General features: G+C 38.2%; 2 protein-coding genes across 2 annotated transcripts in view; one reads left to right on the forward strand and one right to left on the reverse strand.

The window, feature by feature from the left end:
• The window catches only part of LOC126235311 (uncharacterized), a 306,085-nt gene that overhangs the window by 176,122 nt on the left and 103,693 nt on the right, over positions 1 to 26,270 (reverse strand). The gene's annotated exons all lie outside the window — the stretch shown is intronic.
• Positions 4,645 to 25,766, forward strand: LOC126236983 (uncharacterized). Its single transcript, XM_049946704.1, has 6 exons — positions 4,645 to 4,802; positions 6,528 to 6,594; positions 13,128 to 13,303; positions 13,390 to 13,551; positions 14,255 to 14,409; positions 24,492 to 25,766. The coding sequence occupies exons 1-6, from the start codon at positions 4,766 to 4,768 to the stop codon at positions 24,579 to 24,581; spliced, it is 687 nt and encodes a 228-aa protein (XP_049802661.1). The 5' UTR covers positions 4,645 to 4,765; the 3' UTR covers positions 24,582 to 25,766.

The raw sequence follows: 26,270 nt of genomic DNA on the forward strand, positions 1-26,270 counted from the left end.
GCCAAGAGAGATGAAATGTAGAACTGTTTCACAGGCACTCTCTGATTATGTTGGAATGATCACTGTCCTTAGAAGTGGACAGTGGGGCCACAAATTTCCAAAAGATATATAAAATAACAATGAAATATTAAAACAAAAGAAGAATTTCATGCAAAATGAAATGAAATTGTACTGTATTAAGACAGTTGCTTTTCCAGAAGCTCTACATGCATCAGAACCCATGTCCAATAGTGGCCATTCTAAATTTGTGGAAATTGACAGACAGAAATGGAAAATTTTCAGGGAAACTTATGCTTCCCTACATGATAAAACAGAAATTGTACGGATGGGAACAGGAGATTCCTACATCCAAGTAAGTAGGCAATAGTTAATCTTACATGCTCTGCAATAAGATTTTTTGTGTTGGATGATTGTCGCATCAGTCTCTGGAATGGCTGTTGACACACCCATGTGAAACTGAAATTAGATCTTTATTTGTCCATATTAACTTTACAGCCTTGGACAGTGTCATGTTGTTGTGCATTTATAACAATGATATGATGTCATACATATAATTAATACATACATCAAGTAGCACATTTTATACTTTTATATAAAACATCCACCACCACAGATATACTGCAGTACATAGAAGTATCTGTACTGCAGCTCAGAATTCTGTAAGTGGGGAGTCCCCAATGATCAGTCTTTCTTCTCATCCCGTCTGGTAAATCATCCCAAACCAGGGGTTTTGGGTGACTTTTCTGGACTGTGCCCCTTTCCCTAAACCTCTCCAGTCATTTTCCTTCACACTTCTTCCTCCCACTTCAACTCTTCCACCAGAAGAAGGAGCCGCTGGGTCTGAAAGCTTGCAAAAGTTAAATCCTTTTGTGTCCGTGTTCCCCTGCTACTACTTGGTGAGTAGTTTTTTTCTTATCTGTCCATTCACATTATATTATCAGTAATTGACTATTTTCATGAATCCCTACATCCAAGATTGGTGCACCCAGAAGTAGTGACATCCACTGCAAGAAGATTAAAATTGTAATGGACATCTTTTGGACCATCCATAATAAAAACAAGATACGGGAAGTAAGGAAGTCAGCAGGTAGGTGTCCTCTGGGCTCTGCATGTGACAAGAAACGTTCCAGCCACAGTTGCCCAACCCTCACCCCTGATCCATTACAGTCAAGAGTGCCCACTAATCAACAAAGTTTGATACTCAGAATAGAAAATTGGGTGTGGCACAAAGGGGCCAAATCAAATCTAAAAGTGATTAAAACAGAGTTAAACAGGGATGAAAGAGTAGCCTGATGGTCAGGGAGCCCCCAGACTTAGCATACAGCGGGAGAATTCCCATCCCGAACCAACCTAGCCCTGTTCCAGAAGCAGATCAAAACCGTACAACTGAGAATAATAATCATTTTCAAGGAGAAAACAGAACCAGTTAATTGACCGCCAATATTAGAGGCAATGAGTCCAGAAGTCCATACTTAGCATGGAGGGTCAAAGGGAGGGGGCACTCCACCAAGATATGATGTCTGCAAGACTCCACAACCACAATGTGTGGGAGGCTCATTACACACAAGAAAACTGTGGGTTAACCTGGTATGACCAATGTAGAGATGACATATGACTATGGACTCCTTCTGGGACAAGTGGAAGGAGAGCACCATGCTGCAGTAATCTCTTTGATTGTACAGAGTTTAGTAGCTGGGGCAGTAGACCACTAGATTATGCCCCATTCCCAAATGAGCAGAGATCTCGTGTGGATCTGCAAATCTGTACCTAGGGTTGGCAAAGTGAACAGAGAGTGAATAAGTGCTCCTTGAGCCAAATAGTTCACCATTTCATTCCACGAGATACCCACATGACTTGGGACCCAGGGAAAGACAACTGAGCAGGCATCACAATGAGATACGTGCAAGAAACTCGTGAATAGCAGAGACTAAAGAGTGACTAGAATGGCATCAATCACTAGTGTGGAGACTGTTCATTGAGTCAGGCATATTAAAACACAGTCAAGAAAGGCCAGTTTAATGAAATAGAGGGCTCTGCTAACAGCTGTCATCTCTGCTGCAAACACACTACATGTTCCCGGCAGTGAATGGAATTCCATACCAGCAGAAGATGTAAATGCATATCCCATCAGATCCACAGTTTCAGTGCCATCAGTGCAAAAGATGGTAGCACCCTGGAGCTCTTGAAGAACTGGACATAACAGATGCTAAAAAGTCATGGAGGTGACCAATACACTAGGACCTTGAAATAGATCAATCCTAATTCACAGCCTAGGTATCAACTAAGGGGAAGTGTGCAACTGAACATGGGGAGCATAATTCAGAGAGAGGAGATGGAGATCTTGGCAGAGAAAATGGCCCGTATCAGGACTACGACGCTCCTTGCATGTAGAGAGAATGAGATACGTGCATCATCAGGGAATCGTTGAATGGTGATTGCATAGGAGACCAAGATCTAGTACCATCGAATCTGAAGGGAGAAGATTGCTTCAGCAAAGAGACAGTTTACGAGACCAGCACAGAAGGTATTTGTGGTGAGATGCATGGCACAGTGGTGTACTGGGTCAACAGTTTTAAAGCTCAAGAAGCAGTTGAGTCATAACCCTGGCAATGGTAGTCCAGTTGGGACTAAGTCAGCGTCTGGTAACCGCAGATAAGAGTAGAATGATCTGCACCCCAAGATGTGGGGGCATGGAAGCAGAGTTAGCGTCCACATGCAGCTAATCTTCAGGTGACGAATTTGGGGCAGCCAGGTCACATTTTTATCACAAAGGAGGTCCAAGAAACAGAACTATGCTACAAAGGCCAAGTGCTAGGTACCTAAGTAGAGTTCTGGGTCGGGATGGATCGTGATATGATACAAGAAATGCATGACCTGTGTTTTTGTAGGATAGGGTTATAGACCACAGGACATAACCCTTGCAGGGGCCCATTATGTGCTACATTGGGGCTGCCAGTCAGCAAAGGTTATCTAGTGAGAGCAGTAGCAAATACAAAAATTGTCAACATACAATGCAGGGGTGACCAGCGGCCCAACAAAGGTCACTAACCTATTAATGGTGATGAGGAAAAGAGTGACAACCAACACAGAGCACTGTGGGATGCTATTCTCTTGGATCCATGGGGAACAAAGTGAAGTACCTATCCTAAAAGCCCCAATAATGGAGGATGAGAAAAATGTAATGACACCATGCAGGTCAAAATAGACTGACAAGATGATGGTGATAATAAAAATCCTGTCAGATGCTGTTTTTAAACTAAGTAGATGATTGGTTAAGGAGCATCCCTTCCAGAAACGACCCCAAAAGGTGGATGAAAGATCCCGAGATTCAAGGGTACTATAGCATAATATGCAGGGAACCATCCTTTCAAGCAGTTTACATCATACGTTGGTCACCCTAATCAGCTGGTAACTATTGAGAGATGTTGGGTACTTGTAATACACCATTGCCCAGAGTTCTTGTGCGCCAGCAGTGACGAGTACATACTCCATGGCTTGCATGGGGAGTTTTCATGACAGGTCAGGTGGCTACCAACGTGCAGGTACTTTATGAGTAAAGGGGGTGGCGGTCTGTTTCTTATATTCTTTCTGTGCAATACTATGCAGAAAGTGGTGCAATCGTGATGAACTTCCATCGATATCTGATACATCAGTTATCACCAAAGGCATTGTCCTATCTTTATTTCGTCCCATTTGACTACAATGCAGACAATGTCGACTTCCACTTAGCTTATAATAAAGAGCACGTCAGCTTAATCTAATGTATTAGAATTTGGTATATATAATGCAATTTAATACAAGGAAATGGCAAATATAAGGTAACTACACCGGTATTTTTCTCTTTCATTGGAGGTGACTTTCACTTAAAATGTTAATTAATTGAAATTGCTCTATCAGTTTACGTCGATAAAATACAGATGTGGCATCAGCTCGGTTCTGTTTTGTAAATCCCAAATAATGTTTCGCTTTCAGATATCTGAACTCCTTGTGGAACATTTGCAATTTTCCAACGAAACAAAGCGCAACTATAAAATAAAAGCACGAATTCCATTATCGCAACTTGATAGAGTCCAGTATTAGCAGACAACGACACCGTAGAGACTTTCTTGCCGAGAAACCGTGACGTGACGGCCCCTATGAATCCTGTCGTTTGAAATGCATTGTGGAACGACTTGACATGACATCACGGCCAGAGTGAAATGAGTAAAACCTTCTTTTCTTGGCGTCCAAGCAAAATTTAATTATTGGCTACGACTGGGAATCTAAATGGTTCCTGGGAATTGTTTTCATTTTCTTTACGTTGTAAGTCTATACATCAACGCGATTCATTTACTGAAAATGTTAAAGAACTCTTTTGTAAAAACTAAAATGACACTATTCACAGTTAACAAAATTATAAGTGAAAATTGGCGAATATTCTGTGAAGCGTTCATTGGCATTTGCAAACGCAAAGGAAATATACTAATTGGTCAACATGTGTATATTGAACCAACATTGTCACATAATATTGTACAGCTTTCACGTAACTCATATCGCATGCATGTAATAAATTAACTATTATCAAATAAAAATTCATTCATTCCGCCGTTGCACCTAGCACAAAATGTTTTAAAATAGGCGTGGTCTTCAAATGTCATCCTTAAGAAACGTATGACGTCAAAGATAAAATGGCGCAAGCGCTGTAGATTGAAAACAATATCGAGTGTGTTTACAGAAAACAGGACTTCGAATGTTTTGATTGAAAGCTTAAAGAAAATTTGTAAAAATGACAGCTGGAAAACAAGATTACCCAAAGGCATCAAGTAAGTATGATGTTCTGTTTCTGACCATTCTGTTAATTTTGGGCAAGGCGAAAAACGAAGGGAAATTGAACCACATTCTTTGTTTACTTCTCCAATCTTGTTGTAATTATGCGCGATTTTTATTCGTATGAAATTATAGCAATGTAATTGTAGGATACTATGGAGCATCCGATAATGCTCCCATTGAAATGAAAAGTAGCTGGATACGATCGATAAATCTGGTTGTAATGCATAATGTTCCTTTAAAAAGTTAGATAGGCCCATTGTATTTTCTTAATGCACAACATCATTAAATGCAGGATGCATGTAATTTCTGATGTTATGCAGTGTCACATAGCAGCTTCAGTTCGTTACACACAAGTAAAAGGATTTGATACTGAAGTGCCATACCTGGGATTTCTGGGAAAATATGGGTACACTTTCACTAGCCAAAGGTTACCTATAGTCGGAAATAACGATTACATTTCTTTTTTTCTTCAGTCGAAGTTTCTGACTGACAGATATTGCGTTACAGAATCACCTGCCTTATTGTTGTGGCGTGAAATGTTCCTGATTTTTACTATCAGACAAGCAGTATCTGCGTCGGTATTTTGTAAACCACAGGGAAGTGCATGGCAGAGGGTACATTCCACTGTACCAGTTATTAGGGTGTCTTCCCGTTCCACTCGCATATGGAGCGTGGAAAGAATGATTGATTGAATGCCTCTGTGCGTGCAGTAATTATTCTTATGTAGGGGTTGTGGTATATTCCCGGGGTCATCAGTTAATGCCAGTGTTCGAAATACTATTAATAGACATTCTCACGATAGTTTACATCTCTCTTTGAGAGTCTTCCAGTTCTGTCCCATAAGCATCTCTGTGACACTTTTCCATGGATTTAACAAACCTTTGACCATTCATGCTCCTTTTGCTGTATACATTCAATATCCCTGTTAGTCCTATATGGTACAGGTCCCACAAACTTGAGCAGTATTCTACAACCACTTGCATGAGTTATTTGTAAGGGATATCCTTTGTAAACTAATTGCACTTCCCCAGTAGTCTACCAATAAACCGAAGTCTACAACCTGCATTACCCGCAACCGAGCCCATGTGATCATTCAATTTCATACCCGTACAAAGTGTTACATCCAGGAATTTGTTCAAGTCAGCCAATTCCAATAGTGACTCATTAATAATAATATTATTATAATAATAATATACTACTTTTCTTCGTTTTGTGAAGTGCACAATTTTACATTTGTGAACATTTAAAGCAATTTGCCAATGTGTTGCTTGAGGCTTTCCCGCCGGACATGTTGTATATATGGTTCTCGGGCGAGACGTCGGATGTCGTAGTTTTCACTATGACATCTGACGTCTCGCCCGAGAACCAGATATACAATTTGCCAATCTTTGCACCACTTTCAAATCCTATCAAGATCTGACTGAATATTTATAAAGCCTCTTTCACACAGTACTTCATGATATCTAAATTCATTATCTGCAAAAAATCTGAGGTAACTATTATTATTGTCTGCAAGACCATTGACATACAATATGAACAGCAAAGGTCCCAACAAACTTCCCTGGGGCATACCTGAAGTAACTTCTACATCTGATAATGATTCTTCATCGAAGGTAACATGATGTGTCCTCCCTACCAATAAGTCCTCAATCGAGTCACATATTTCACTTGATACCACATATGACAGTACTTTTGACAATAAGCATATTATGTTTCAGATGCTCTGGTGTTTGGTGGAATGCTGACATTCATAGCTGGTATGATGCTTCTTATGGCATTTGCAAGGTAAGAGAAATTCTAAAAAGGATTGCTCAGAAAAATATATTCAAAGTGGAAGTCTAATAATGGTAGGATGTTAAAACTGATGTGGATCATAAGTAGGTTCTTCAGTATAGAGACATATGTTTTGCTGGCACTTAAGAATGGTGTTTCATTCATGCACAATTTCTTTTGTATATGGTTTACACCTTTTATCTCAGTTAATGTAGAATACTTTCTAAACAATGTGCAAGTATTTTGAATGATTGGGGATGTACTGATATTGATTAAAAAAAATGAGAAATTGATGCACAAGACTTTCTAAAATTCACTTTCTGGAACCATACAGTCCCATAACAGACTTTTAAGGACACCAAATTTTTACATTAAGTATTGCATGGTGGCTGAGTTACTGGACATAATTAACACTGCACCTTAATTATATTAATCAAAAAATATTGTTTTTCCATTTTAAGAATATTTTCCCTTATTAAAATTTTTACTTCTGTAGAATTTTGTTGAAACTTCAATAACATGTAAGTGTTAGATACGTATAGTTTCAAGTTTTTTAAAGACAATTGTTGAGTAATAAGTACATTGAGAATGAAGACCTGAGTTGTATTAAATTGTGCTCCGAAAGTTCCTGAAGCATATTATATTCATCCTCCCGCATTCCTTCAACTTCAATCCTCTTTTGTTAGTGAAGGTATGTTAATTACATTTATGCCCACATAGTTTGCGAAAATAAGTATTAAATTCGTTTTTGGGGTGGACAGAAGCGTCCGATCCCACGCATTGGCTTTGACCCGTGACGTAAGGGTGTTGTCGTGTGTGACGTCATGACGGCGTGGAGTTTGGTTTGAGTGTGGCTGTCTCCAGTTCTGTTTTATCTTATTTTATTTACTTTTCTGATCTGTTCGTTCTATCTCGTGAGATTTTTTTTTTTAAATTTAAAAATACTTATTACTTATTTTAATTATCTGTTTCCTCCAATTTCTGTTTTAGTTTATTATATTTATCTTTCTGATCTGTTCGTTCTACCCCGTGAGATTTTTTTTTTTAAAAAGACAAAAAAACACTAATCAGCTACTGAAGCATCTTGATCTTCTATGGGTTGCAGGGGTTACGACCCCTGGGGAGGTGGGTGGGTATTCATGCATGGCTGTCTTCACTTACACGTTGTAGCTATGCAAGGCGTCTAAATTTGTTTATATTTAGTTTGCCCCCCACCCAAAACACCCCATTTCCCGCGCTTGTCCCGTTAGTGTCATTAGGCTTCTTGTGGAAAGTGTGTGTGTTTGTTTTTGTTTCCGCCATATTTGTGATGTCATGGGTCAAAGCAGATGGGCGGGATCGGACGCTTCCGTATTTCCCGTTTTTGTACCATTATGTTGCTAGGGAGATAAAATATGTTTTACATAAATGAATATATAATGACACGAAAGAAATTTTGTCTGCCTAACAATATGATTCTATGCTTAGTTCATTACTGTTTGTGTAATTATGGGTGTTTTGTGATATAGTTTCATAATTGATTATACGAAAGTGACAAAATGCAAACAGTGTGACAAAGTAGACTTGCTGGAAGCAACTGAACAACATTAGTGGGAAATGTTTATAGCCAGGTTCATGTAAGAAGGCAGCAGCACGAAGTGTTTATGCAGAGAGACAGATAACACATTGCGGCAGCACCAGTGTGCTCTGTCTCTCTGTCCCATGCTTCACACACTAGCTGTCTCCTGCCCTGGTAACTGGTAACAAAAAGATAAGTGCTAGAGCCAGCTAATGTTTCTGCTTCTGAATTTGCTTAGCAGAATATTAATGCTTCAAAAATTATTGACATTGCATCTTAATGTAATCTTTCTCATGTTTGCTGTTAAGTCATCCATAATGAGCAATGTACAGTGGATATGGCCAAGTCGCAATCTCTGAAGAGTTGATGTGTGTTACTATCCGACATGAACTGTTCTGTTTGTTAACTTGTTCCTGCTGAATTTTTTTTATAGAATTTCTTGATGTATGGCACTGTTAGCATTTGTTGCACATTAATGAATATCTAAACCTATAAAAATCTTTACCACTTATGCAACATATATTCAGTCGGACGTGAACATAACACTTCACCAAAGCCAACATAAATGGAGCAAATATGATAATTTACAGATACCGGGCACTAGCAGTTTTACCAATATATACAGTATCTCCCAAACAAGGAGTGAAAGCAAAAATTTTCTGATTTTGCAAAATATCAAAGGTTTTCTCTAATCGAATTAACTTGGGCATGGCAGCATACAGAATGGTAACACTAAAATTTAGTATACAGGAATCTTTTTTCCATTCTAAACCAATAAAGTATATATCAGTGCAGTCAGGAAAGACTTTAGAATTTAACGTAGTAAATGTACATTTTCCATTGGTAAAAGGTACACAGTATCCATGAAAGAATAATTCAGTGATTTTTAAAGGAATTGCAGATTACATTGGGTATCATGTTGTTTGGTTGGCACAAAGTGAGTTTGTCCTTCTGGGTGTGGAAAAAATAAGACAAAACACTACATAACATACATATTTTACACAAAAATTTGATGCTTAAATTTAGTGTTAATTTTGCAGATTCTTATTGAACTAACATCAAAGGTGTCTGGGGGAGTGGGGCGACACCAACTTTGATGTGTGTGTGTGTGTGTGTGTGTGTGTGTGTGGTGTGGTGTGGTGTGGTGTGGTGTGGTGTGTCGGGGGATCTTCTCCAAACCCCTGGATTGGTTTCAACAAAATTTGCCACAGAAACAACAGGCCTCATGAGTATCAGCACTGTGGGTTTCATAGCCTCCTAGCTCCAGTAACAATGAAGACACGGGTTCCTTGCATAAGGCTGCATTGCATGACAGGCATGTTATGTGGGATATTTATCAGCCTGCCAAATCAACCTGATTTGCAGAGATGCCTACATGTCAGGGACAAGGAACTGTTTTCCAGCCTTCCCCGTGTGACAGATTTGTTGTGGGAGTAGTATTGGCCTGCATCATTGAACTGTTGAGATGGAGAGAGAAAGTGATTGACAAAGCAAGGGGGATGAGGAAATGGGCATAGAAGGCATAGTAGGAGGAGATTTTTGAGGTAGGTGAAAAGAGTGAGGGCATGGAAAAGATGGACCGGGGGGGGGGGGGACCGGGAGGGGGAGAGAGGGAGGGGCAGGTGGGAGGGCGCAGAGAGAGAGAGAGAGAGAGAGAGAGAGAGAGAGAGAGGGGACGAGGTCAACAAATAGACAGTGGGAGGAAGGGTGAACACAGAGAGGGTGAGGTTGTGTGTTCAGTATGTGTGTCAAAAACATAGGCACAGCTGTGGGCAAAAGGCTGTATATACATAAAAGAATTATTAGACTACTGTACTAAGACATCGTTAATAAATGAATAAATGTGTAATTTATAAGCCAGTTGGGTCTGTTAAGATATTCATGACTAGTTGAGGAGGAGTTGGCTGCAAGTAAATTTATTAGAGTCTTCTGAAAGTACATTTTTATTAGTAACTAAACTTATGGGCACGAGGATAAATATGAATACCTACTTCTTTGAACAAGTTTCCACAGGAAATTCTGGAATTCGTATTACTTGTCATTAATTCATATTACAGACTTTTGGAAATGTAAAATTTTATTTGATATGAGAAGTACAAAGTCACTAGCAAAACTGTCCGCCCCCAGTAGCTGAGTGGTTTGCGCGACAGAATGTCAGTCCTAAGGGCCCAGGTTCTATTCCTGGCTGGGTCGGAGATTTTCTCTGCTCGGGGACTGGGTGTTGTGCTGTCCTATTATCATCATTTCATCCCCATTGACGCACAATTTGCCGAAGTGGCATCAAATTGAAAGACTTTCACCCGACGAACAGTCTACCTGACGGGAGGCCCTAGTCACACGACATTTACATTTATTAGACAAACTAAGATGGTTTATGTGTGTTCCGTCAACACATATTGCCATTTGGTTTCCCATTTCAGGGATCGGTTAACGTCTGATAGCTTGTGATTTTCTGCTCCCTGTCATTCCCTATAATCCTTAGACTGTATATCGTGCCAGTTAACTGTCTAAAACAATTTTACTATGTGAGGTATTGCTTAGCATAGCTGGTATAAGAGAAAACCCTTTGTATTCAGTTGGTAAAATCTTGACATTCTTATGACATTTCTTATTACTGTAGGCCTAACTGACATTGTGCCACGTTTTCATTGTTAAGTTGAGACAGCCTAGCGGCTTTAAATTCAGTATTGTTGCTTATCATTGCGTAAGCAGTGAGATGTTTAACCCTGAATAATCTTTACAGTGCATCAGCTCAGTCATGAATGTTGAATGTATTGGTATGGGAATATTACTTGCTGTGCCATTGTATGTTTTGTATTAAGTTGTACTGTGTTCAGAAAGCATCTTCCTCAAGCATGACTATGGCACAGTCTTGAGTGCGTCCTCTGTTCCCTAGATCCCATTGACTCACCGTATGCATTCGTTTGCTCAAGGTCCTTGTAAAAAGAAGAGTTAAAATATTTTATTGTGTGTAAGGAGGGAGTTAGCACATTTTATCTAAAACCTTTCCTGAGTGTTTGTGACGTTATCTTTTTGTGTTAATACTGTTGGGGCCAGTATCACAGTATAAGCTGTTGACTAAGATAGGTATATGGTAGCTAATTGAAACCCTCAGCTGCCGACAGGTGTTGTTGATATACCTCGATGGGGACAGCTGTAAATGTGTGCCCCAACCGGGACTCGAAACTGGGACCTCCCGCTTACATGGCAGATGCTATGTCCATCTGAGCCACCGAGGACACAGATAAATAGCGCAACTGCAGGAACTTATCCCTTGCATGCTTGTTGTGAGACCCACATTCCCAACTGTCCACAATCTACATACGTAATGTTTCTAATAGATATTTGCTCATCCACACATTGCTTGTGCACACTAAGGTGACGATTCCTGTCCCAGGTTGAAGTCCCGGCCGGGACACACATTTTCAGCTGTCCCCATCGAAGTATATCAACAACACCTGTCGGCAGCTGAGGGTTTCAGTTAGTTATCATTTATTCTACAGAAGCTGCACGGTCATCAATGGTATCTGTTCTTTCAAGAACAGTTACTATCTTCATATAAGATAGGTATAGATGGCTGTTGTCATTACATTCACATGTCTCGAGCAAATGAATGTTGCCATCGCCACCACTGATTTGTGTGTTTAGTGCTTCTTGTGCTGTAGCAGCTCTGTAATTAGTTGATACAGTCAGAGGTGGCTGTCTGCTAATTTCATTGTAGCTCTTAAGCTCTTCATTTTATATTATTGCTGTTGTGTTTCTACGTTTTGAGCTCGTATTGCTAATAAAGACATTTTTGGCCTTTTGTTTATAGATACAATAATTGGGCGTCTTATCATGCTGATACAATGTACCTTTTTCTATGGTGGCTTTTTATGTTATAATGTTCATTGGGAATTTATGTAGAAGAAAATAGTATACTGCAAATAAAGTGTGGTCTGTAATTTAGTATGTGGATCAGTTTTTATATATAATGGTGTCATTTCATATAAATAAATTGGGGAAAAAAAAAGACTGAGCTGAGCACAGCCATAAACATAACCATCTTAAAGCGATGCAAATCTTCAAGATCAGAGTTTAAAAAGGGTTTTGTTTTGGGCTCTAAGGAATGTAATGATGATTAAAACTGAATGGTTAATAGTATCACTCATCTTGGAAACCTCAGTTTAGAAAAACCTTCATCAGACAAAAAATTAAACAAACCATTCTGATGTCACTGAATTTCTGTTGTCTGAAATCAGTTACTGATAGTAGCGACTAATGAAGATTTTCGACATAGTAGAGCGTAATTGAAGATGAAACACCCAAGTTGTGATATTTAACATCATTGTGTCCAGTTTGATGGCTTATTTACAGGTTCTGATCACTTTATTTTTTATCTCCAATTTGTGTTCAGAGTTATTTCCAATAACACCTTGCTTACAGTTTGTGTGACTTCCCTTATTAGCACTATTTATTTAGCTCTTTAATACTTTCAAGTAGATAACTGTGTTGCTTCATGAACTGAAGTAGTAGTTTCTGTATTACATTTGAGGTACTCAATTTTTTTAAAACTGTTAATACTAAAATTGACTGTATTCCAAATAGAGTTTATACAAAACACACTAAATTGTTAGAGATTAAACTTAGACATGTAATTGTTACAACTGTAGGTTGTGAAAATCTCCCCTGATCAGCAGTTCATATGCTTAATGCTGGAACTATAAAAACATGATTTGTAAATAACTGATAGTATAAATAGTGGTTCACACTAAAGGTTGTCAACAGCTGTCAGATACATTATTCAAAAAATGTTTGTGTCATGTAGTTAGAAATTTGAGTTTGATGGAACTGATCCACAACTTTAATTTTGGGGCATTTCAATAATATAAAAGTCACATTGCCATTTAACACTTCCGTTATTTGAGAAAGCTCATTTAATTACTTTTGTGACTGCTCTTTTTTGTAAATTTGTTGATCATGCTCGTTTGATTGTTTCTGATTGCAGCCCATATTGGATACAGTCATATCAGGAAACATTTAGTAATTTTAAGCACATGGGATTGTGGGAGTACTGCTTTGAACAATTCCGTTACCCGTATTATCAGTTTCCTAAACTGTTTGATGGATGCCACTACGTATTCAGTCAAGAATATTATGTTATTAGAGAATGGCTGCTTCCAGGTGGGTAACATTTGGCTTTACTTCAAAATCAGTAGTGTGGATGCTTCTTTTGCACCATTTTTTCTGATATATGAAACAATTTACAGGTTGGCTTATGGTTGTTCAGGCTTTCGTAACATTAGCACTGATGTTGTCATTTACATCTCAAAGCATCATTGCTCTGGAACTTGTCCGTTGGCCACTGGAATTTGTCTTGACATATGAGTGGTTTTTATCAGGAATTGCTTTCTTGTGCAATGCTATCACAGGTAATTTATTTCTTTTGCAGAACTGTAGCTCTTCTGTTGTGAAATAAGGGTTTCTTGGTTTATTCTATGAGATATCATTTATTGTTAAACTGACAGCAGTAACACTGAATCAAAATTTCTCAGTTTCCATCTGGTTAAAATGCCACAAGCTTTCAACCTACCACTCCCTGTGGAATACCATTCCACTTGACAGTGGCCAGGGAGTGCTTGGTTGAAAGTTCTTGGCATTTTAACCACTTCATGTGATGTGGCTGAAAGCATTTGATTTAGATATCTTTTACACTGAAATACTATTAATTGTAAATATTTCACAGGAAACTTGGTAACACGAGTTCTCCTGTTTTTAGGATGATTAGAAATAGGTAACAGTTACTGGCAGAGGCAGACATTTCCACTCACTATGTGATTTGAAAGGTGGTGATGCTGTGATCTCTCAGTCACTGTGCAGAATATACTATATGAGTGAATGACGTGAGTGCGCATGTTGAATTGGAGAGAATTATTTTGATGTTGCTATTTTACAGTATAATCTCTTCTCTTTGCCGCTAAATCATTTCTCTTATCAGTTACTCAAATGCTTAACTTTATCTTTGATATTCACTATAGGTTTATCTAATAAATGTGTCATTGTGCACACATTCTAAATGCCAATTTTCTATTAACATTAACTTACTCATTTTTGAATATTTCTTTTTCGTTTCAGCTGCTTTCTTGTTCTTGGCTGTAACTATATTTGGCGGGGAATGTTGGCGCCGTGACTGGATAATGTACCCTAATTTCAACTACCTATCTTGGTCTTACGGATTTGCTGTGTTATCAATGTTTTGTCATGGATTTTCAGCATTGTTTGTGTACTTGGTGAGTTTTTAAATATGGTATCACATAAATTATCTGAAGTCTGAAGCAGTTGTCAATCACAACTCTATTAGTGACTATCCTGTACATACTTGTGAGATTTATCACACAGTAGTATGGCTTGATTTACAGACAGGTTCTTTACATAGCCAATTTTGTCCCTGTTATATTTTAAGGAGAACCAAAACCGATTACCATTCCAAAGGTCTTCGTTCTGTCTTCATTTTGTAAATGTTGCTTGGTATCAAAAATTTGTGCTTCATTTTAAGTTTTTTTGTGAAAGGAAATAAGGCATGTTGGAATGGATGGTGACAGCTTATAAGTCATAGATATGGGATGGTGAGTGCCGTTTTATGAAACACTGTAATCCAGGAAGCTGTCTTCTTTTCTACAAACCAGGACATCCAGAAGATAAATGCTTTTTGGAGATGTGTAGATGATACCCTTGCGGTATGACCGCATGGGACGAACATTTGAACTCTCCCCCATTTGATCGTCTGTTTCACCATAGAAATGGGGGGAGGGATGGAGGGAGGGGGAGAGAGGGAGGGAGGGGGAGAGAGGGAGGGAGGGAGGGAGAGACCTCTCATTTCTAAATGTCATGGTTCGCAGAAAAGAGAGGGCTCTTTGGGTCACAGTATGTTTTGTAAACATACACTGACACTGTGAGCTATGATCTGTGAAAAACCACTGCAAAGAACAGTGTGGGCTTGCATTCACAGGACTAGGACTATCTCAGATCCTGAGAGTGTATCAGTAGAGCTTAGCCATCTCTGCTCATAGCTCCTCCAGAACATGTGTTCAGACAAGCAAATTCACAATGCATTTTGATCAGCACACACTAAACCTCAAGAGCAGCCAGAAGAAGCGGAAGTCTCCATGAGGATGGTTTTCTACCTTATATTGAGTGCAAATGAGGCTGAGTACCATTAAAGAAGACCTAGATCTAAGATCAGAAACATGAATCTTTCATTGGTGAGACGTATCACACTATTAAAGACAGATGTGATGAACATAGATGTCATACCAGATTGGATCAGCCAGAAAAATCTGCTGTTGCTGAATACTGCCTCAGTACAAGACACAGCATGAACTACTGAGAGAGAAAAATGCTGTAATCCACCTCCGTGTACTGGGACTCAGTCATTGAAGAAGAAGTTGAAATATATGTAGCTAACAACTTAATTAACAGAGAGACCAGATTTCGACTCAGTGAAACACGGGAACCAACACTGGCTGCACTAAGGCAGTGTGTTAACACAGATGGGGAATCAAAATCAGGACAGTTAAGCAGGGCACCTACGTCTTGGCCGCACAAGTATACTGGGGAGTATGTGGCTTGTAGCCACGGCTTTACTGTACTGTACTGTTCATGTGAGTCCGTGGCCTGTTTCTCCAGTAGTGGGGCTCTTGGATGTCCCCTATGAAGATGTTTTAGCCCTGCCCCTTGGCAACTGCACTTTTTTGGTGAACGGCACATAAATTGACAGGTTACACCTGAATATGAGGAGCAATTGCCTTTTAAAAATAATGTGCAGTTTACCAAACGAAAGCGCTGGCAGGTCGATAGACACACAAACATACACACAAAATTCAAGCTTTTGCAACAAACTGTTGCCTCATCAGGAAAGAAGGATCCCTCTTTCCTGATGAGGTAACAGTTTGTTACGAAAGCTTGAATTTTGTGTGTACGTTTGTGTTTGTTTGTGTGTGTATCGACCTGCCAGCGCTTTCGTTTGGTAAGTCACATCATCTTTGTTTTAGATATATTTTTCCCATGTGGAATGTTTCCCTCTATTATTTTAATGTGCAGTTTAGATATAAGGGATGTTCAAAAAGAAACGAGCCAGAGGCATAATTAGAGAAACCAGTACCTATATGTTAGAAGTATTGACCCTGGCTGTTGAAACACTTGTCCCACTGTGACATAAGACAGTGAATGGCTGTGTCATAAAATTCCTGGGGCCGCGATATGGGTGAGATTGCCTGGTCGTTTTGATTTGATCGCTCGGTGAAGGGTGGTCAAGGTTTGCGAGTAATGCTGGGCATTCACTCTTGTGAATCTCTCCCTGTGACTGTGCCATTTGTGGTCCCCTTAAAAAGGCTGTGAAGGGCAAACGATTCACCCAGACGACAACGTCCAGCTGTATATGCAGAACTAGTTCACATCACACCCCTGCGAATTTTATGTGACAGCTATTCATGGCCTTGTGTCACAGTGTGGCAAGTGTCTCAATAGCCAGGGTCAATACTTCTAACATACAGGTACTGGTTATGCCTCCAGCTCGTTTTCTTTTTAATACCATTCTACACAGTGCCCATAAACATTTCACGAATTTATTGTGTTGGGAAAGCCTCGAACAGCAAAACAGATTCTGTTGGATAAAAGTGTATTTCCTCTTCCATCTATCATCAATAAGATTGAATAAAGTAAATAAGAAGAGCAATATTACGAAAAGGATAGATGGCTACTCACCATGTAGAAGAGATACTGAGTTGCAGACAGACACAACAAAAAGACTGCGAGACATTTTAGCTTCCGGCAAAAGGCTTTCTTGTGATGTAGAAAAAAAGAAAAAACACACACACACACACACACACACACACACACACACACACACACACACACACACACACTGCAACTCAATGTGTCCTCCATATGGAGAGTAGCAATCTATACTTTTATAATACTGTCATTCCATCCTGGACTTTCCATTGCTTGATTTTGAGTAACACAAGAACATAGTTTACTCAACTCTTAATAAAAGTATTTAATCAGCTTGCTAATTTTCCATATGTTTTTAACTTTACACCAAAACAAATAGAGCTGCACCCCATACATGTACAGTATTTCAGACTGCTAAGTACGAACATGAGTGAATACTTGATTGGGGCTGTGTAACATAGTGGGTTGGAATTGCACATTAATTTCATTGAAGGAATAAGGGTAACCTGGCATACTGATACACTGAAAGCAAATATGTTCATTTATGAAAAATTAGTTGTAGATTGGAAACAGTAGTGTGTGAAATGCACCTCTGCCATGTACTTTACGGTAATTTGTGAAGTTTAAGTGTAGATGAAAACAATTTCATCTTCAGACAGGAGAGTGGTATTATGCTGAAAAAATTATGCAGTTCTGGTTCTGTGCTACAGTCCAACACAAAGCTGGAGACAGTTTGTTGAACATCTTAGAACCGTGTGCAAAAAGCAGTCATATTCAAAATAAAAGCAATGTAATGAAGCAATTTCCAGAAACTAGGGCATAATACCAGCAGTGGAGACAGTGAAACTGGCAAATTATATAATAATGGTTCCAGAGAGTACTTGCACAAAAGACCAACACCCATTTACAGTTGTGCTTAAAATAACAATGTATGCTGTGTTATGTGTATTTTTGTGATGATTTTGAATTTCCAGTCCTCTCTGTATGTCATTACAGTTGCATTAAATCATCCATGCACAACTTTCAACATCAAATTGCTTTCATGCCAAATTTCCTAATTTTTCAGATATATTCTTAGTGTCAGGATACTTGTGCTTTTAAAATGTGGTTTCATTTCTAATTATTTTAATTACATCATATGTAAAATAAATAATGCAAGATTTACCATTTGTGCTGCACAGTATTGTTTACGCATTAATTCTTATCATGAACAGGTCCGAAAGCTGGAATATTTAGAAGCCTAAATATATTTTACAACTAGTGCACATGCAGACAGAGCAGAGAAAGTAATTACATAGGGCTACTGCAATACAATGTTATGGTTTTATCTCTAACATACACACAAAAATATGAAGATGAGTTGCATACTGTTGTTTATGGTTCCTACACTAAATATGAAGAAGAGGTACTATGCCTTACTGCCTTCAGAATGTGACTGATGACCATTATATTCTGTTTATTTAAACTAACACATATGGTAAAAAGACATTGCACTTTATTTTCTAGAATATCCATGAAATGTTTCCCAGTTCATTGCCATCAATATACACTGCACTGTGTTCAGATGGCTCTTTCCTACTTCTGTCAAACAAGTGAAACTGCTCAAATGACTTATATATTGATTGCATATTTTCCATTACAGGCCAACAGGTTGCCTGTATGCTATTCACTGAGAGTAGAAGGCCACACCTCTATACATGACTCAGCCCAATCTGTCCTCAGAATCTCAGAATACAATGGAATTGCGATTTCAGAAACATTCTCGAGTATCCCATGAAACATGTTTTATGAGAAATGAACTGAGATGTTCTTAAGTATCTCAAGACATGTAGGCCAATTTCTCAGCCTCTATCTCAAAGCAGTGTTACAGGGTGACTCACTCTCAGTGTACGAAAATGATTGATCAAAGAAGGCCTACAGCCTTCTGGTTGTCCGCTGAAAATGCTTTTATGCTAGACGGCTGTAAGGAAATGCAGAATGACATAGTATTTTCACTTAATGCACTGCCTTGCAGATTTCTATAGTTGGCTAAATTCATTTTCTCATTACATTTCTGGTAAACTTCTGTAAACTGCCAAGCTCTTAAAAATTAAATGTGCATGTATTGAACAAGTAATATTAAAGAACTCCACATTCATTCATTCAGCCAGCCAGCCAGCCAGCCAGTCAGTCAGAGAGGTCATTAAAACAGTTTCTTTCTGTGCATCAATCTTGAGTGAGAGGGTCGGGGGAAAATCTGTATTTTCAATGTGCTTTCCCTATTACTGTCAGTTTTAGCTGACCAGTTTCCAGTAATATCCTGCATTTACCGTACTTACTCGAATCTAAGCCGCACTTTTTTTCCGGTTTTTGTAATCCAAAAATCCCCCTGCAGCTTAGAATCGAGTGCAAAGTAAGCGGAAGTTCTGAAAAATGTTGGTAGGTGCCGCCACAACTAACTTCTGCCGTCAAATATATATAGCACTACACAGGCATGCTTTGCAGGCACAAAGATAAATACTGGCGCCAAACCCTCTGCGTCAGTAAATAAAAGCTCGTCTTCACCTTTTTTTTTTTTTTTTCTCCGCCTCGAGTTTCGACCACTGCATATTCATACATTATTCAACGAAGTAAATACAAATTCCGTATTGTCCATCTTCGAATGTAGCAGCATTTCAATGTACTACGAAAATCCGACTGACAATACTGTTTGGGATGTTTGTCAATATGGCCAACTCTACGTTCTGAAATTTTCCTACCTGTGAGAAGACATGGTTCCTTATAGGAACTTTTATGAATTGTTAATCGCTTGCAGTATTCTCTCCACCATAAGAATAATACGAATATAAAGATTTTGCCATGTATTCTTTTGTGTTTGCTGCTAACTCATTTAAATCCTGTCTGCCTAATAAACTACGAAACTAGATGAGACAACAGCAAACGCGGAAGAATATACATATCGTGTCATGTTTATATTCATATTATTCTTATGCCTAATAGCAATACAGCCAGAAATGAAGCACGGCAATTGACTAGATTTTTAAATCTAAGATTACTCTAATTTCAGTGCAGAATGTAATGTAGTAAAGAGGTATCTGCAAAGATTTTCAAACGGAGAAAATTTTTCGCTAAACTCTCATTCAGAACATCATTTATCATACGCTGTCTATTATTTGGTTCTTGTTGATCATTATCAAAGAAAGCAGCAGTGTAAGTAACAACAAATAGCAGTCTCTTGCCATTGTTTCGCTAATGAGACAATTCCTCTCTCTCTCTTTTTTAATTGTAAGCGGCAGTAGCGTGCACAAAAGCAATCCATGCCGCGAGTGGTGACAGGTCGTAAACGAAGTACGCGAAAAAGGAAGAGTACCCGTATAAAAACGGACGGAGCACCTGACGCATAGCAATGGCTACCTGGTAAAGCTTAACTGCTAAGCTTACGACTCGAACCAAACTACTGTAGCTGTATTGTCATTCATTCGACCTAAATTGTGTCTCATATTACAATGGACCAACTTTGCTTCAATTTGGAGGTGCGGCCTAAAACTTCTCTCCCCTTGAATTTCGAGTCTCAAATTTCAGGTGCGGCTTCGATTCGGGAAAATTTTTTTTTCATTTCGAGTCTCATTTTTCAGGTGCAGCTTAGATTCGAGTGCGGCTTAGATTCGAGTAAATACGGTAAATAGGAAAAGTACAATATACCATTCTCTACATTGAGAAAGTACTAAAGTGAATTTACTGCACACACATTCAGAGCCGAGGGGAAAGATTCTGATTTGTGTTTGGCCATGATGTCTGAAATTTTCAGGTTTTTCTTCCTGACGACTATATATAGTTGGCCTATTTCCTTAGCCTTCGCGAATATAGTTAGTAGCTTGTCTCACTTTTGTGATTGTGTGTTAATGGTAGCAAGCACCACTGTAAAAAACTAATTATTCTATGTAAAGATGTTTATTACATATTACAAAAGACATTAGACCAGGACTGATTGGTTCTGTTAGTAACCATTCATTCTTTCTTACTACTCTAAGTTATCATCCGGCATCAAGAGATGGTTTTTGAGTAACATTGTGTGTGTAATGAATTTACCACACTTGCTCAAAGTAATACAGAAACCATACTTTACTAAGAAATAAAATTAAAAAATGCCTGCCATTGACATTATGCATAGATTGTTGTGTGACATGTGACCATGAAAAACATGTGCTGTGCAAAGTGCATGAAAACAACCCACCCCCCCCCCCCCCACACACACACACAGAGAGACAAATAATTGTAATGTTTGTTGCAGATGTAAATGTGTACTGACAACAAATTTTCTATGTAATTGCCTCCGTTTTTGACAATTTTACAATATGGAATGTTTTTGCAGCCAGGAATTCGCTACAAAATATGGGGACCAGCTGTTGGCAGTACCTCTCATATTATTATTGTTAAAGGAACACAAGCAAGATAAGGTTCCAGATTTAGAAAGACATGAAAGACACAGGCACTGAATTCAGGGTTATAGTTGGAAATGAAATAATTGTTCACGAGGCAAGATTGATTGATTGATGTGTCACAGTCTGTAGCCACACATTATTATATAGCAAAACAATCTTTATACATCATCTCCTTAATTGTTGATTATCATACAAAGTCGTTGCAGTGTGTTACAGAACACACATTTAATGTGGAGCCTGGGGCATAAATTTGTCTGCCAACACTCCATGCCTGTCTGAAAACACCCAGTATGTTTTATATATCCCAAAATGTTGTCTCACTCAACTTCACTTTAGACTTTTACATTTGGTTTCACAGCCTGAATGCCACACCTATGTCTCAGAGGTGATATTGCTCAGTAATTCACTGTCATTGTTGTGGCATGTGGAGATGTTGATGGAGGGTGTATCATGCTTTACTCACTTTCAGTCTCTTTCTTCATCTCTCTCTCTTTTTTTTTTTTCTCCTTCATAAGCACCACCAACCACCAAAATTTCATGTATATTAATTTGTCAAGTTCACCTACATGTACATGGATACTCTGCAAATCACATGTAAGTGTCTAACAGAGGGTTCAACAGAACACCTTCACAATAATTCTCTATTATTCCACACAATAACAGCATGCAGAAAAAAATGAACACCTACATATTTAAACGCGAGATCTGATTTCCCTTATTTTATTATGGTGATTATTTCCTCCTATGTGGGCCAGCATCAATAAAATATTTTCCCATTCAGAGGAGAAAGTTGGTGAGTGAAACTTCATGAGAAGATCTTGCTGCAACGAAAAATGCCTTTGTTTTAATGATCACCCCAAATCCTTTTTTTTGTCCATGACACACTCTCCCTGATTTCTCTGTAATACAAAACACGCTGCTCTTTTTACTTTCTCTGTGTATTCCCCTAACCCTATCTGGTAAGGGTCGCACACCACACAGCAGTACTCCAGAAGATGACTGACAAAAGTGTAGTGCAGGCAGTCTCTTTGGTAGATCCATTGTATCTTCCAAGTGTTCCGCCAATGGAATGCAGTCTTTGGTTCACCTCCCTCACAATATTTTCTGTGTTTTCTTTGCAATTTATGTAGTTCATATTTGTAATTCATTGGCATTTAGTGGAATTTACAGCTTTTAGATTTGGTCGGTTTATTGCGTAACTGAAATTCAACAGATTCTTTTTAGCACTGATGCAGATGACTCACACTTTTCATCATTTAGAGTCAGTTGCCAATTTTTGCACCATCTGATCTAAATTGTTTTGGAATTGGTTTTGATCTTCTTATGACTTTACTGGACAATAAAAAACAGCATTATCTGCAAGCAACGTAAGACGGCTACTAAGATTCTCTCCCAAATCATTTATATAGATAAGGAACAGCAGAAGGTGTGAAACAGTGGTTGCATACGATTAAGTATGGAGCATACTCTGAAAGGAATCTAATTGGTATACAGTTTGGACCAGAAGACTTGCCTTGATTAAGTGATTTAAGTTGTTTCACTACTTCAAGGATACCTACTTCTAAGTTTCTCATGTTGGCAGCTGTTCTCGATTTGAATTCTGGAATATTTACTTCATCTTCTTTGGTAGAAGAATGTCGGAAGGCTGTGTTAAGTAACTCTGCTTTAGCCGCACTGTCATCGATAATGTTTCCATTGCTATCGTGCAGAGAAGGCGTCTATACTTTTGTTGTGGAAGCTATTATAAGCATCTCACATTGAAGTCCATGCTAAATTTTGAGCTGCTGTAGAAGATCGGCAACCTTGGGGATTTTGCATTCGATTAAATTTGGCATGCATGTTTTTGTTATTTCTGCAACAGTGTTCTGACCTGTTTTGTGTACAAAGGGGGATCAGCTCCATTATTTGCTGATTTATTTGGTATAAATCTTTCAGTTGCTGTCAATACTACTATTTTCAATTCAAGCCATATCTGGTCTACACTTACACTGTTAATCTGAAATCGCACTGTAAATGTTGTAACTGGAAAATGTTTCTTCTGTCACCTTTTCCACCAGCTCTTCCACCACTTTGGCTTTGTTGTACTTTATGAACATTCTCACCTCCTGTTGTAAACATTCATCTCTACTTATCACAACTCACTCAGTACAGAATATCCGTAAACATAACAGATATGATAATGAAAATCTGCTGCTGCCATGTTTTGTGTGTTCAAGAAACTAACACGTGTTGGATCTCTCATGCAGTTACCAGCACAGAAAACTCCTTAAATTGCCTGGAAACAGAACAGTTGGCCTGTTTTTGTCTTCAAGTAAAGCAGAAGAAACTTCCGAAGGACTCTAGTTTCAGGATAAGAGGGACCTGTTATAAGTGACAGGAGGTGTGTGTGTGTGTGTGTGTGTGTGTGTGTGTGTGTGTGTGTGTGTGTGTGTGTTGGGGGTTGTCTTGAGAGAGAGGAGGGGGGGGGGGGCAGGGGGTTAAAGGTAAGTACTGTGTTAACTTCAGTTCTGAGATGAAAAGGGAGAAGTAAAGACAAATTAAGAGGAAGTGAAAGGGTGATTCTTGTACTGTGCCTCACTTCTGGAGTTTTTGTTTGGTCATCAGTGATTTTTCATTTATGTATAAGGGATCAACTTTACCATTTTTCGAGGGCCTTCTATTGTTTTCATGTTTGTCAATAGTATGTGGCTGTAATGTGACATGTTTATGCTCATTTTACAATTGTAAGTGAATTCTGTTCCATTGAAAATGAAGGTATGTTTTGAAATCAGTTTGAAAAATGCATACATACAATTTGTTTGACGATCAGAACTGTGGGCCCAGCACACTGCGGGGAAGTCTAGATAAAGTATTTCCTCCTTACATCCTAAAAACTGGCTTTGGAGTGTTCTGTTCCACACATAATTGGTAACTATTTCCATTTTATTCACCAAAAGAAGGAAACAGCAGTTCTAAAAGTTGAAGAATACTATTTTTTAAATTTTGTACTGGGACCTCTATCTTAGGAAGGTAATTAAATGCTATCTGATCTCTGTGTCTGTAAAAAAAAAAAAAAAAAAAAAAAAGGCATTTATTTTTCTTTTGTATGTAACAAAATATTCCTTCACCATCCTATAATTATATTCTAAATAGCCTTTTACTTGGCTGTCTTTACCTGTATGTTCTGAATGAAATGGCATAAAATTTTCAAATTTTGTGTCTTCTTCTTCTTTTTTCAGGATGCTCGTAAGAACTGGATAATGCGCAAAGAAAGTCAGAATTTGGTTGCACAGATGCACCCTAATCCTGGCCGTAATGGTTTTGTATGAAAACAAGATGGAAAAGTGACAGTCGTACTTTCTTGCCATGTTTGCTGGAAATCAGTGGCAGAGAGTACTGAGCATTAGATGTGCAATCTGTATATTCCCAGGAGGAATTTATGTGGTATCTAATGAACTGTATGTGAAAATTACAGAATTTTATGTCTTCGGTATATCTTACACTTCCAGTTATTCTGATTGATTATCTTAACAATATTTTAAGTATCACATTTGCGTTTAATTTTAGAACACACAACAAATAAGTATTTTTCTGTATAATTGCCTGTGAATAATCATCTGTTACGCACAAAGTAGCACACGGGAGCACATTTACTTTTTTTTTCTTCCCATATGTAAGTTAGTTTTAAGAATAAAGTTGAATCTCACTATATATTGCATTTTAATGTGCTTACAGGCAGTAACAAGATGTAAACACAGGTAATTCATAGCTTTAGTCTTATATTTTATATCACATTTTAGCATAAGAAATTTTATTAACACTAACTGCAGAGGAAAACGAATGTTGTTTGTGTCTTTCTTTTTCTATTTGTGCATAAGGTGCAACACAAAATAGTTTTGGCCTAGTGCAGTACAAGCAATCTTTTTTGTGACATGTATCTCAACAAAATAACAATTAAGTGTGATAATATCTGATCAATTATCACAAATAATGCAAAATGAGTAGAGAGAGATATTTGCAACAATATGTTAAAAAGGCAGCAGTATTCACAGGATTTATCACATACATACGTTGCTGGTGGTGGATCTCATGTTAAATTTCAGTACTCGAGGTGCTAATAAAAAGTGAGAATGGTTAAAAAGACGGCAAAAGTGAGCTGAATAATAATGCACTGTTGTTAATATTGTGTGCAAGTTAGATTTAATGTTAGAATTTGAATACATTGCTATTAATGTACTGATTTTACTTGTATTGTTGTCATAGTTGGAAAGTGAATTATTATGATTGTATTTTTAAGTCAAAAGGTAATGTACCAAAGTCTACTTTCTGTAGAGATATTATTGAAAGATATGACAATGTTTCCAGTGGTCACATAATTGTTAAAAGTTATCACAGAAAACAGGTTCATGTGCAGGGGAAAACTTAGCACCTCAAAATTTGCCAATTAATGTAGAGTGAACTTGGTAGATGTGCGTGTTGTTAGCCGTCCTACATTACAATGTAACTCCAAAAGATTTTTTGTTTTGCTGCTCTTATGAACCTATTCCCTTTATTTACATATTAGGTGGTACTATGGTATTTTATGCCTCTATTTTTGGGCTTCAGAGATTTCGTGTAGCAAGCGAGTTGCTAATTTTCTCTAGTTAAGATACGAAAGTCCACTGAACATACTGAAGAGCAAATGTAATGGCCTAAATATCCCAAATGTGTAATTGCAAGAAATCCCATATTTCCTTGGACTGACATGGATATCCCCAGTTAATCAACATATAAAAAGTTTCATGCAATATGCAACAGACAGTTCAGCATTCTTACATCTGTTATGATTTTGTAGAATGTTAACATGAGAGAAATGTTGGGAATTGGCTTGAAACTGATGACCATGTCATTAGAGGTCGAAGTATGCTAACAGCTTTTACTGCACTGTAAAATATGATAAGGAATTGCTTGATTGCATTTAACCAGTAATTAAATGTTCAGGTTGCTGGAATTGTGCAAATATTACACAGTTGCACAAA

Source organism: Schistocerca nitens, chromosome 2, assembly GCF_023898315.1.
Source record: "Schistocerca nitens isolate TAMUIC-IGC-003100 chromosome 2, iqSchNite1.1, whole genome shotgun sequence".
Taxonomy (NCBI): Eukaryota; Metazoa; Arthropoda; class Insecta; order Orthoptera; family Acrididae; genus Schistocerca; species Schistocerca nitens.